At 43.4% G+C, this 14,433-nt stretch overlaps 1 protein-coding gene across 2 annotated transcripts in view; it reads left to right on the forward strand.

Annotated features, from left to right (window-relative positions):
* Positions 1–14,433, forward strand: part of Taok3 (TAO kinase 3) — a 184,463-nt gene that overhangs the window by 87,924 nt on the left and 82,106 nt on the right. For both annotated transcript variants that reach the window (XM_041647302.1, XM_041647308.1), the window contains 3 exons: positions 2,150–2,363; positions 10,396–10,467; positions 11,740–11,841. In XM_041647302.1, coding sequence (XP_041503236.1) covers positions 2,244–2,363; positions 10,396–10,467; positions 11,740–11,841 — 294 coding nt within the window. In that variant the 5' untranslated portion in view covers positions 2,150–2,243. The remainder of the gene's footprint in view (positions 1–2,149; positions 2,364–10,395; positions 10,468–11,739; positions 11,842–14,433) is intronic.

The following is a 14,433-nucleotide window of genomic DNA, read 5'->3' on the forward strand; positions in this document are numbered from 1 at the left end:
TGAGTGGTTGTTTGTGTGTAGGAGGGGTTATTTATAATAAAACAAGAGAGGAAAAGTAACATCCCAATATTTTTCAAAAATCAAAGAAAAGAATAGAATTGACCCAGAATGAACTAGTGTTCATTTATTGGTATGAGAACATGCAGACAAGTCAAATGGCATTCTGCTACTCATGGAAGCTTCAAGTTGTTCAAAGGCCGCTCAGAGTGGGCATGGCCACGGTCTCTAGTTGATAGCAATTTCTCTCCTTGGTTAATAAAGAACTGTCAAGTCACCTGAGCTCCTTGCTGCAAGAAAACATCACTTGCCTGTCGCCAGACTTTTCTGTTCCGCCAGCCACTTCCCAAATAACCACACAGAGACTTCTTATTAATATAAATGCTTGGGCAATAGCTAGACTTGTCTCCAGCCAGCTCTTAGAACTTACATTGACCCATTTCTATTCATCTGTGTGCTGCCCCGAGGCTCGCTAATCCTCATCAATGAACTTTACATGTTGCTCCTTCCGTACCTGGCTCTCAACTTCTCTAGCTCTGACCTTCTTTTTCCCAGCATTCTCTCTACCCCCAACACCTGCCTAGCTGTTGACCAATCAGCTTTTATTAGCAGTGAGAATAACACATTTTTCCAGTATACAGAGGGATTATTCCACAGCACATGCTGCCATCCAGAACATGAACCCATCCAGAGCTGGATTCAACTGGCTCTGCCCATCATACCCTCAGTCAACTTATGACATTTTCAGCATCCTAATAGGCTGGCTGCCCTCTAGATTTGTCCCTGACCACATCCACTGAGTAGCCAGTAATCTCTCCATGTCTTTATCTCTTCTAGAAATCTTATGTAGATGATATCATACATATGTGGTCTCTTATGCTGGCTTTGTTCACTTAACATAACTCTCACAAGACCCATTCACGTAGGAGCAGAGAGCACGATAATCCTTCTTGTGGGTTTTTTTTTTTTTTGAGACAGTCTCATGAAGCCCACGCTGCCATCAGACTCACTATATAAAACTAGGGAGAGTGACCTCACAGTTCACCTGCTTCTACTTCCCTATTACAGGCATACTCCACCACACCTGACCCTTATTCCTTTTTATGACTGGATATTATAGTCCATTTCATTTATTCTATTATATACTACATTTTATTTATTCACCAGTTACTGGGCATTGGGTTATTTCTACTTTTTAGTGATTAGGAATAACGCCACTCTGAAACGTCTGAGTATTTTGTAAGAATATCTTTTCCTTTCTCTTGGGTATGTACCTAACAATATTATTCTCTTCTTTTTTTAATTTTTAGTTGTGTATGTTTGTGTGTGTCCTTGAAAAGGCAAGATGGATGTAGGATCCCCTTGAGCTAGAATTACAGGTGGTTGTCAGCCCCCTGACATGGGTGCTGGGAATTGAATTCAGGTCCTCAGCAAGAACAACATGTGCTCTTAACCTCTGAGCCACCACTCCAGTTCAGTGGAGTGCTTTCCTAAGGCAAACACTAACTTCAGGTACTAGGCTTCATTGGTTGTTTGGTTGATTGGTTTCTTGTTTGTTGACAGGTTGGTTGGTTGGCTGGTTGGTTGTTTTTTTTTTTTTTTTCATGAATTTTGGTTCCCAAGATGTCTGTGCTGTTCTGTATCCCTGCCTGCTGGTATATAGAGCCCTGTCCCTGCCTTCCCCAGTTCCCAGTACTTGTCTGCTTTTATAGATGTCTTAGTCAGCACAAAATGATTTTTGTTTCTGATGATGATGTCAAGTTTTGTAACATAGTCTATGTCTTTTTTTTTTTAAAGAAAAGTCTATTAAAGTCCTGTGCCAATTTTTAAATTTGGGCTTCTTGTCCTTTTACTGTTGAGTTGTAAGATGAAGATACTTTTGAATTTATTAGATATTATTCTATCTGTTTGAGGTAGGTGGGCGCATACATGCCATGGTGTACATGTGGGGGCAGATGACTGGCAGGAGTCAGTTCTCTCTTTCTGCCTGGTTCTGGCGATGGAACTCATGTCATCAGCCTTGGTAGCGAGCACCTTTACCTGCTGAGCCATCTCGTTGGCCCAGATAAGTTCTCAATGTTAATTTGTGTTTGTATTATCATCAAAAAAGTATGTGAGAAAGAACTGAAAGGCAACTCTCATTCTTCTGCAGGGACTGAAGGTTCATAAGAACAAAAATAGCAGTCAATGAGAGAAACAAAAGGACTGGGCCATCAAAGAGCAGCGTGCTTGCCCCGCTGGCCACCATGCGGAAAGGAGTACTGAAGGACCCAGAGATTGCTGACCTCTTCTACAAAGATGACCCTGAAGAGCTTTTTATCGATTTGCATGAAATCGGACATGGGAGCTTTGGAGCTGTGTACTTTGTAAGTAATTGGCCTATGGGGTAGAGTAGGCTCAGGAAGAATAAGCCCTGCTGTCTACTGGAAAACACACTTGTGTTCCCTGTAGCGATGCACGGTCATTGCTGGAGGCAGTTCTGGATGGAGCGCTAGGCTCTATTCCAACCATGGTAAGGCAAAGTGATAAACTTGAAGTCGATCCCTGTGTGTTTCCTCGAGATGCCAAGCTACTTCAGCCTCTTCTCTCCATCCCTTCACCCCAAAGCTTCCAAACCCCCCATCCCAACTGTGGAGCCCTTATCAGTCTGGCAGATTTCAGCCTAAACATTACTTCCACAAGACAATTTTTACTATTCAACCCTCTACCTCTTAACAGCCTGTGTTTATGTTTAGGGATATGCTAGCACAGGGACTAGTCATGTGTGTCCCTTACCCTAAATAATATGCACCATGATAACAGTGCTATGTCCATATCATTCATTACTGTGTTCCTAGCAACTAGTATAATGTCTGCCAATGGTAGGAATTACATAAATGTAAGGAAATAGATGGGTGGGTGGATGGATGGATGGATAGGTGGGTAGGAGGATGGATGGATGGATAAATGGGTAGATATAAGGATGGATGGATGGATGGATGGATGGATGGATAGACAAGTGGATAGATGCATAGATGGATGGATGAGCAGATAAATGGATGGGTAGGTGAATAGATGGACAGAGAAATAGCTATTTAGAGAGATATGTAAAGACATTTATTGACGATCACAGGAAGTCACTGGTTTCTGATAAATGGTGCAAGGCTATCCCTAATCCCTAATCTTTCAGGAGGTGTATTTTTTATGCGAAGGTAAGAAATGGCAGTGGTGGGAGCACAGCCCATTCACCTGGAGTCGGTCATGTGAAACAGAGTCCTTCCACTTGAAATTGTAGGAGTCTGCTTCATCAGAGCAAATAGCTTAGTAAAACAACTAGGAGCAGAGTGAACTGTAACTTCTCCTTCCCAGTCCTGTTTCTAATCACTCTTCTCGAGTGGGCCTCAGCTTCAACCCTCCGGGTACAGCTCTCCTTCAGTTGTCCTTCCCAATAAGGTTTCCTGTGTCCAGCTCGTCCTCCTGCAACTCACTTCACCACGAGTCTCCTCAGAGCCCTCCTGCAGCTCTTGCTATCTGTGCTCCCATAGTCCCCCTTTCTTCAGTCACATCCCATACTCATCTTGGTATTGTATCACTGACTCAGCTTCCTATGGCTGAAAGGGAGGACCATTTTCTGTTTAGTCTTAATTTTTTACTATAACATTAAATACCCAAGCAAAATCCTGTTTCCTTTTTCTTTTCTAAATATTTTTATTTATTTTTCCCATTTTCTTTTTCACAAAGATTCTATTTTTAAAATATATTAAATTCTATTTATTTATGTATTTTTTTTAGCGTATGAGTGCTCTTTTTGAATATGCCTCTATGCCAGAAGAGGGCATCAGATCCCATTATATATGGTTGTGAGCCACTATGTGGTTGTTGGGGATTGAACTCAGGACCTCTGGAAGAACAACCAGTGCTCTTAACTGCTAAGCCATCATCTCTCCAGCCCCTTTAAAGTATTTTTAATATATCATACATAAAGAAGTACACACAAAAAAAAATTGGCCTGAGCATAACTCAGAGGTAGAGCATTGTCTAGCATGACCAAGGCTGAAAACTCAAACCAACAGAAAAACAAAAGCAAGCACCTACCCTTACGAATATATATTTTAAGCAATAATTAAAAGGCAGTCTCTGGGGAATTACCAGCACAAGAAGAATACTGCTAGATCCAAGAAGCCCCTCATATGCCCTTCCTGTTCCCAGGGCAACCACTCCCTTCTCCCCTGAGCAGTGTCCACTGTCTGTATTTCATGGCACATGTCCTCTTGCTTTTCTTTATATGTAACTGTTACTTTGACACCCTAAGGCAGAGTAACTTTGTTTTACCTAGTTTTTAAGTTCTTTAAAATGGAAACATTTGGGGCCAAGAAAGATGGCTCAGTTGTTAGAGCCAGTACTGCTCTTGCAGAGGACCCAAGTTTGGCTCCCAGCACCCGTGTCAGGTGGATCACAGTCGCTGTAACTTGAGATTTCATGTATCCAAAGCCCCCTCTGGCTTCCACAAGGACCTGCTTACTTACACGTGGTGCACATACTCAAGCAGGCACACATATATACTTACAAATAAAAATAAATTGCTAAAATTTTTAAAAATAAAATGGAAACATTTTGCATTCCTTCATTCTTTTCTTTTTGTTTGTTTGTTTGCTTCTGTTTTGTTTTTCCAGACAGGGTTTCTCAGTGTACAGCCCTGGCTGTCCTGGAACTCACTCTGTAGACCAGGCTGGCCATGAACTCTCCGAGATCTGCCTGCCTTGCCTCTGAGTGCTGGGATTACAGGTGTGTGCCACCACTGCCCAGCTGCATGCCTTCATTCTAACGTGTTTGCCTTGCTCAGACATATTCACCAGTGGTCGCTCCATTCACTCCTGTTGCTCTGTGATCAGTTCGTCCTCTCTGAATCTCTCTTGCCTCATTCTCTACCTGACTCTTCTATTTTAAAAAGCAGACAGCATTTCCAAAGTCCCAGTGCCTCATAGCAAATACAGGAGACCAAGTATACAATGACACTTAGAAACAAGCCCATGTCGCAGGGTGGTGAGGCCACCCCACAGAATGCCTAATGTTTGCTTTGGGACTGGCATTTTAACTCATGTCTGTCCCTTTGAAGAACACTCTGATGGGAAGGCTAACACCCCTGTGTGCAGTGGGTGCTAGGTCTGTCACGTGTTGCTAATACTTAACCAGAGAAATGATAGAGGGACTTTGGAGGTTTTAATGCCTACAGGTGACCACTAGTCTATACTGTTCACATTCAGAAGTGTGTTCACTGAAGACAGGTAAAAAGGATGCCAATGCTTTAATATGAAACTTATAAAAAAATAAAACAGTTTTACCCTTTTGTCTACTGTGGACATGTAGACAGAGCCTCAAAGATCGATTTCTCATTGGTCATCGTAGGTGTTGTTAATTCATCGTGAGTGGCACACCTTCCTTCTGGCCAAGGAGGGATCCTTCCTCTTGTTACACCAGGGCCACTGTTCTCAAGAAGACCTTACCATCCCTTTGGTCTCTGTCTGCTTGTTTGGTCCCTGTCTCCTCAGTTGCTGAAAAAAAAATATGTGTGTGTGTGTGTGTGTGTGTGTATGTGTGTGTGTATGTGTGTGTGTGTGTGTGTGTGTGCGGGCACATGTGTATAGCTCACTGTAGCTCACTCTTTTTTGCTTAAGAGGCTTTGTAGCCTCACTTCTATTCTTAGTCTAAGCTCATGTCCTTGCTGTTGCCACCAACAAGACCCATCCCAGTGTGGTCCCTGTGCATCTGAGCTCCCCTCTCAGGACCATGCGTGACCCTTTCTGCTGGAACATTCCCCACTGCCCATCTCTGCTGACTCTTGTTCATCTTTAGACATTGTGTAAAAGGAGACTGTTCATCCATTTCCCTGCTGCCCAAACCCAAATAATTACAGAAACTATGTTAAACACAACACTGTTTGGCCAATAGCTTATGCGTATTCATCTTAAATTATGCTCTTACATCTTAAATTATGCTCTTACATCTTAAATTAACCCATTTCTATTCATCTATGTATCGCCATGAGGATGTATGTGGCTTACTGGTAAGGTTCCGGTGTCTATCTCCTTCAGCAGCTACATGGCATCTCCCTGACTCTGCCTACTCTCTATCTCTGTTTGAATTTCCACTTGACTGTACTCTGCTAAGCCACTGGCTGAAACAGCTTTATTCATCAACCATCCCACATCAGCACTGATATAGACCTCATTCCTTCCAGAAATGTACCCCCTAAGCCACACTGAGGCACGCTAACCACATACCCAGCTCTGCTTTGAGTCTTCTGTCTCTCCTGTTAGTGGAGAGATGTGTACCAGGCATATTTACCCACGATTCTGCCGCTACCATTTAGCACAATACCTAACAAAGATGAACACATAGTAAGTGTTTGTCCTGGATCTAGGGAGATGGCTCAGTGGGCAACCTGAATTCAGTCCCCAGATCCTGTGGTCAAAGGATCAAACCAACTCATGCAAGTTACCGTCTGACTTCCACACTCACATGATGGCACCACCAATGACAAAAATATATAGATAAATCTTAAAAAATTAATAAGATTTGCTGGTTGGATGAATGGATGTTGGAAAACTCATAGTTATTGATATGGCCAATTAGTATTTTTGATAAATCATAGCTATTCTAGCTAGTCTTAAAGATCAAGAGTTTGTTCTACAACCATACTACTCTGAGCAGACCTCATCCCTTCTGCTCTCAGAAGCAAAGCAGGGCTGAACCCGGTTAGTACTTGGGTGGGAGACCAACATGTTATGTTGTAATTCCTGCTGACTCTTTGGGGTTAGCAACTGTATGTGGAGTGGTACCAGGAAATGAGTTAAAAGTGACTCATAAGTTCTCACAGCTCTTGTGAAATTAATTGGCTGAGGGTATGTGTTCCACTCAGAACATAAGAAGTGTTAGCCTGATGACATACTAGAGACAGACATTTTCTGTCCCGCCAGCCAGCTCCCAAATAACCACATGGAGACTTCTTACTAATTATAAAAGCTTGGCCAATATCTTAGGCCTGTTTCTAACTAGCTCTTATAATTTAAATTAACCCAGGTCCTCTGGAAGAGCAAGGAGTGCTTTTAACCACTGCGCCATCTCTCCAGCCCAGTAGTTTTTACCTCTGTCCCCTTTTATGTGTCTGGCTTGTTCCATGTGTGTTTACTCTTTATATCTCCACCTTTCTTCCCAGCGTCCTCTCTGCCCTAAAAAGCCTGCCTAGCTATTGGCCATTCAGCTTTTATTAAAACAATCCAAGTGACAAATCTTCACAATGTACAAAAAGATTATTCTACAACATCATGCATTTATGGTTTGGATTTACATCATTCTGTTTATTTGTGTTGCGAGCTGCAGACAGACCTCTGTGAGTTCGATGCCAGCCCGGTTCATGTTGGTCACTCAAGCCACTGTGAGCTTTGCAGTCTCTAGTGCTTTCTTAGAGCCAGCTGGTCCTCTGCAGGTTGCCTCCATCAGTCCATCTCGGCAGAACTGTTTTTGACCTTCATCGTAAATGCAATAGAACAAAATAAAAACTTGTGCTTGCTTTTATACTTTTATCAGGAGCTAGAGAAATGGCTCAGGGGTTAAGAGCACTTACTGCTCTTGCAGAGGACCTGAGCTGGTTCCTAGAACCTTCATCAGGTGGCTCACAACTCTCTGCAACCCCATCTCCAAGGGTTCCATCACCCTCTTCTAACCCCCACAGGCACTGCATTCATATTCGCAAACCCACACCCAGACAGACTTAAACACTTCTCTTAAATAAAAGTAAAATCTTAAAAATAAATAAGTGCCAGGCGGTGGTGGCGCGCACCTTAATCCCAGCACTTGGGAGGCAGAGGCAGGCGGATCTCTGTGAGTTTGAGGCCAGCCTGGTCTACAAGAGCTAGTTCTAGGACAGACTCCAAAGCCACAGAGAACACAGAGAAACCCTGGCTTGAAAGACCAAAATAAATAAATAAATAAATAAATGTATCTTTATAAACTAGCAGCAGTCTGGAGAATGGAAACAATAAGAAGACACAAAGTTCCCAGAAAGCATGTCTGCAGCCTGTGATCTTGTCCAGAACTCCCAAGATTGTTCATTCTATTGGAAATTTATAGTGTGAGTCTATGTTCCCAGGATAACTGTAATCACACAGAGTACAGTGCAGGGTACCGTAAAGGAGAGATTACGCAGTCTCCTCTTCTGTTGGAAAATCTTCTTTTCATTTGTTTGGTTTTTGGGTTTGTTTCTATTTCTGTTTTGATGTTGTTGTTGTTTTCTCTGTATAGCCCTGGCTGTCCTGGAACTCACTCTGTAGACCAGGCTGGCCTTGAACTCACAGAGATCTGCTTGTCCTCCCAAGTGCTGGGATTAAAGGCATGTTCCACAGCCACACGGCCTGTTGTAAATCTTTATCAAGTGTCTTGTTCTGATTTGTAACCAATATAAAGCTGTACTAAAAATTTCCCATACCTAGGCTGGAGAGATGGTTCAGTGGGTAAGAGCACTTGTTGTCCAAGCACGAGGACCTGAGTTTGAATCCCTGGCACCAGTGAAAAGCAGGATGTGGCCACACAACCCTCACACACCTGTGACCCCAGCGCTGTCAGTGGCAGAGGCAGGAGGATCACTGGGTCTCACTGGCCGCCAGTTCAGCTCCAGGTCCAGTGAGTGACCTGGTCTCAAGAGAATAAGGTGTAAAGCGATAGAGCAGGGCCTTCCATCCTCCTCTGGCAGCAATATGCACATGTACACATACACAGTGAACACACATACATGTACAAAGCACCTTCACATGTCTATAGGAAATCAACATGGAAATTGTTTTCAGCTTTGAGTCCCAGAGTAAGTGCACACTGCTAGTCCAACTAGGATGGCCCTGTAGGCGTAAGGAAGCAACAGCAAACAGCATCGACTGTAATTTTTTTAATGAGCAATTACTTTCTTTTTAGATTTAGATTTATTTATTTATTATATATACAGTGTTCTGCCTGTGTGTATGACTGTATTCCAGAAAAGGGCACCAGATCTCATTACAGATAGCTGTCAGCCACCATATCGTTGCTGGGAATTGAACTCAGGACCTTTGGAGGAACAAGCAGTGCTCTTAACTGCTGAGCCATCTCTCCAACCCATGAGAAATTACTTAATGGCTCTGTCTAATTCTATTCGACTCTTCTTTCTCCTCCCCTCCCTTTTCCTCCCCTCCCCTCCCCTTCCCTTCCCTCTTGCCCTCTCCCCTGCTCCCCGTCCCTGTGATAGTGGCTCCCAGGCCTCACACATGCTGGGCAAGTACTCTCCGATACCTCTATCGTGTTTTCTTTTAGTAAACGTGAAGAATTTGATTTTTTTACAGACTAAAATATGACTTCATGACCAAGCATGTACTATGCGTAATTGTTTGTTTATTTCTGGTTCTGGGCTGGAACTTAGGGCCTTACTCATGCTAAGCTATGGCCAACTCCCAGACCAAGGTTTTGTTTTTAATGAAAGTATATATATATATATATATATATATATATATATATATATTATAAACCAATAATTACCTTATCCATGCCTGTCTAGAGACCTTCAGAATTGAAAGCGTTTAACTAGTAGGTACCTTTTATAATAGATCCTGTCACCTTAGTGAGTATATAAAATTCTTTAATATGCATTCATTTTCCCTGCACTTTAGCATTGGGAAAGTGTCTTGGCTACCTGCTGAATAGTACAGCAATAGACGTGTGTGTGTGTGTGTGTGTGTGTGTGTGTGTGTGTGTGTGTGTCTGGGGGTTGTCTGGTTCTTTTTTAAAAGATTTATTTTTACTCATCTGCATGTATGTGTCATGAGCCACTATCACAGGGACGGGGAGCAGGGGAGAGGGCAAGAGGGAAGGGAAGGGGAGGGGAGGGGAGGAAAAGGGAGGGGAGGAGAAAGAAGAGTCGAATAGAATTAGACAGAGCCATTAAGTGCCCACAGAGGCCAGAAGAGGGAGCCCAATCCCCTGGAACTGGAGTAATGGACGCTTTGAGCCTCCATGTGGTGCTGGGAACCAACCCCAGGTCTCCATAAGAGCAGCCAGAGCTCTTAACTCTGAGCTCTCTCTCCATCCTGATTGTCTGGTTCTTTCTCTTCATGGTTGATCTCGTGTGTTTAGCTGGCACTCCATTGTTGGGCCTCTATGAAGGTGAATCCCAACCTTTGAAACTTTTTTTTGACCATGTATTTTCTTGATGTCCTGTAATAACTCTCATGTTATTACAGCAAGCATTTGAGAAACTGTTTCCATGAGGTCAGTGGGGGTGTCCTCAAGAATGACGTTGCCGAGGTGTGGGAGCAAATGTTGCTAGGCTCTAGCCCACTGCTTAAGGTGCCTGAATAGCTTAACCTTTTCTATTTTTCTTCCTCTATCTTGTAATAGGCAACAAATGCTCACACCAACGAGGTGGTTGCAGTTAAGAAAATGTCCTACAGTGGGAAGCAGACCCACGAGGTAAGACAGTCACGTGCCTAAACAGAAGTGTGACATTTGGGTGAGCTCTGGCGTCCACACAGGGGTGGGCTGCTCGTCCCTAGGGTTGTCATGTGTATTTCAAAAGTCACTAGAAGGGCTGAGCCCACTGTTCTCACCACAGAGACATGGTCATTGTCTGAGATGACCAATGGGCTGGAGATATGTAGAGTACCCTATAACACATAGGATTAGTGTGTGTCTATGAAACATAGAAAAAGCTTTCCATAATGTAATCCATGAAAGATATTTAAGTATTTATTACAGTGTTGTTCTTTTGTGTTCCCTTTTCAAATCAAGGACAGTTTCGTAAGAGTTTTAAAGAAAATCCTTCCCAGGAAGGCAAACTGCAAACCTCAGTAGCTGCCCATAGAGCAGGGAGACAAGGGGAAACCGTGCCATTTAAGCCGCCATGACACATGGCAGACAGGGAGGGAGGCCCTAAAGCAATGTTTCTCAACCTGTGAGTTGGCCCATTGGGGTCAAATGGCTTTTCACAGGGGTCACATATCAGCTATCCTGCATATCAGATATTTACGTTACAATTCAGTAATGTAATTTCGCTAACAAGAGAGAAATCACAGCTCTGAAGTAGTAACGAAAACAATTTCATGGTTGGGGGTCACCCCAACATGAGGGTCTGTATTAAAGGATCATAGGATCAGGAAGGTTGAGAACCACTGCTCTAGAGAAACAGCAAGAAGGCCCAAAGAGTTAGGGAAAGATGCAGGCCAGGCAGTGGTGGCACACACCTTTAATCCAGCGCTTGGGAGGCAGAAGCAGGTGGATCTCTGTGAGTTTGAGGCCAGGACAACCAGGACTGTTACACAGAGAAGCTCTGTCTCAAAAAGAAAAGAAAACACCCAGAAAGATGGAAAGGGGAGTTAGGCTTTTCTAGGTTACTCAGTAAGTGAGCTGCCTTTGGACGCACAGGAAACCACTGGCCATATGTGGTCTCTTGTGGGGGCCTCTAGCAAAACTTCCTGATATTGGATCTAAGCAACAGCCTTCCAGCATAGAACATGGATGTGAGTAGTGCTTTAATTTCGATATATTTGATGAGAGATTTGGACCTTACATTGTAGTAAGACAATATGGCACAAGGTATCTAGCTGGTTCATTTATTAAACATTTACCTTATAGCCATCTAACACAGAAGAAGAAAACTATAAAATATATTTATATATGTATATACACACTTGATAGATGCTGTTTTCATCCTGATTAATAAAACAGTTTTTCTGATTTCCATAGAAATGGCAAGATATTCTTAAGGAAGTTAAGTTTTTACAGAAGTTGAAGCATCCGAACACCATTGAGTACAAAGGTTGCTATTTAAAGGAACATACTGCTTGGGTAAGTCAGAGCATCTCTAGTCTCTTTTTCTATTAATTTTTAAAATTATTTATTTGAACTATAAAATTTTAAGTCCTGTTTCTGTCCCATTAGACTTTTGTAATTGATAATAACACTTGTCAGTGCTGGCCAGTTTGTCATATGGTGTGCGTTCCATAAGACTAGACATGCCTGCCCACTGTATCGGAAGCATCATTCTGAGAGCAGTCAGCCAAGGCATGGTAAAGTTACTGTCATCTTGTGAAACCTAAAGTTAAATCCTGTTAGTCTCCTAGAATTTCTAAAGATTTCTGTCCCATGTATTTTGTGTGTGCATTTTTGCAGTGCGCACATGCTTGTGGAAAGAACAAAATGTGGTCCAGGGACTGGACTCAAGTCAACAGCAGCAAGTGCCCTTGCACACTGAGCCGTCTAGCCGGCCTTCATCCTAGAATTTTCTTTTAAGATTTATTTATTTTTATTTTGTATGTATGAGTGTTCTGCCCTCATATGTGTGAGTGCACCACGTATGTGCAGTGCCCAGAGTTCTGAAGAGGGTACCAGATGCCCTAGAACTGGACTTGCAGACAGTTGTGAGCGACCATGTGTTTACTGGGAATTGAACCCAGGTCCTCTGCAAGAGCAGCCAGTGCTCTTAACTGCTGAGCCATCTCCCCAGTCCTCATTCTAGAGTTTTTATTTTTGCCACTTCCACCCTCCTCCCCATTCCATTTGACTGAAAGCCTGGCACTTTGCTAGACACTGTCCCTGTACAGCTCTCACAGAGTGACACCACCCCTGTGATCCTGGAATGGGGCACACTTTTCTTCCACGCAGTTTGTTTTTGTTTTGTTTGTTTGCTTTTATTTTTTATGTGAGTGTCACTAAGTCTGGCATGTCACACACTATTAGAATATGAAGGTGTTAAGCTTCGCAGTTAACCACAATGAGCATTTTTGCTTTAAGTCCAATTTAGCTGTCTATGAAAGGTTGCTTGTGACAAGCCAAGGTCTCTTGCTTACAGGAAATGGACGTTTTGTTCCTAAACATTGTGTGTAAACACTTCTGTTTAAGGAGTTAATTTGGTGTGTGTACATGCATTTCTGTGTGTGTGTGCATGTGTGCCTGTATGTTTTCTGTGTACGTATGCATACAAGCATTTCTCTATGTGAGCAGTGAAGGCCACAAGTTGAAAGTCAAGTGTCTTCCTCCGTCACTTTCCACCTGCAGACAGTGTTTCTCACTGAACCTAGAATTGGCCCATTTGACTGGACTGGCAAGCTAAGGAGCCCTCAAGGGCCCACTGTATCCACCTCCCAGCACTGGGATTGCAGGCACACACCCCTATATCCCACTTTTACATGGAGACCGAGCTCTGCTCCTCATTCATGCAAGGCAAGCTTTACCCTCTGAACCATTTCTCCAGCCCTTAAGAGCCCTTCAGCCATCTAGACCACTGCTTCCTGTCTGAACAGATGTTAATCAAAGGAGCATCTTATCTGGAAATCAGTTGCCCTGGGTAAGCTCAGCGGTCTTAGAGGAGTCTAGAGAGATCTCACTCAGTACTGCAAGTTCAAGGAACCAGAAGTCTGGGCAAAGCCTCAGGAACTCTTCCTCCTGGCCTGCTTATTCTTCAGTTACACAGAGTTCTAGCCAGCTCCCTCTTGGTTTCCATCTACAACTAGTTTGACTACTGGTTAGAAGACACTCTCGTAGGCACTGAGCTGCTAGAGGCGGGCAGACAAACAGCACCAGCAGTGGCGTGGCCATGCGGAGGAAGTAGAGAGAGCAGGAGACAGCAGCGAGGCTGTGAAGGACTGAGCAGAGCTGTGACAGCAATGCTCAGGACCTTTTAACAGGCACAGCACACCTCCTTCCTGTCCTGGGGTTTTGTTGTTGTTGTTTGGTTAGTTATTTTGGTTTTTTAAGATAGGGTTTAGAGCCTGTCTTGGAATTCTTTCTGTAGACCAGGCTGGCCTCAAACTCAGAGATCCACCTGTCTCTACCTCCTGAGTGCTGGGATCAAAGGCGTGCACCACCACTGCCTGGCCCTTCCTGTCCAGTTTTAAAGATGTGTGAGAACACAGTGACTCAACATAGTGATTCTGCATAATAGTACACAACCATACATGTAGGCAGAGACTGCTTGTTCGTTTCCAGCTGCCCAGACCCAAATAATGACACAGAAACTATATTAATTACAACACTGTTTGGTCAATGGCTCAGGCTTATTCCTAGCTAACTCTTATGTCTTAAATTAACCATTTCTATTCATCTGTATATTGCCACAAGGTTATGGCTTACTGGTAAAGTTCTGGCAGGGGGATGTCTTTCTCCTTTGGCAGCTACATGGTATCTTTCTGACTCTGTCTACTCTCTCCTTATCTCTTCCAGCCTGGCTCTATTCTGCCTTGCTATAGGCCGAAGCAGCTTCTTTATTAACCAGTGGTAATAAAACATTCACAGCATACAGAGGGGAATCCACATCAAATGCACAAAGTGGAAAGTGCAATCTGAGTTTGGATTTTAATCCTGTCTTGGGCTGCCATGCACCCCCACGTTCCTCCCTGATAATGCTGGGCTGGGCCTTATGACCACAGGGCCCACCAGTTC

The sequence above is a fragment of the Microtus oregoni genome, unplaced genomic scaffold (assembly GCF_018167655.1).
Source record: "Microtus oregoni isolate MIOR12 unplaced genomic scaffold, Mior012 000003F_ref0000135, whole genome shotgun sequence".
Taxonomy (NCBI): Eukaryota; Metazoa; Chordata; class Mammalia; order Rodentia; family Cricetidae; genus Microtus; species Microtus oregoni.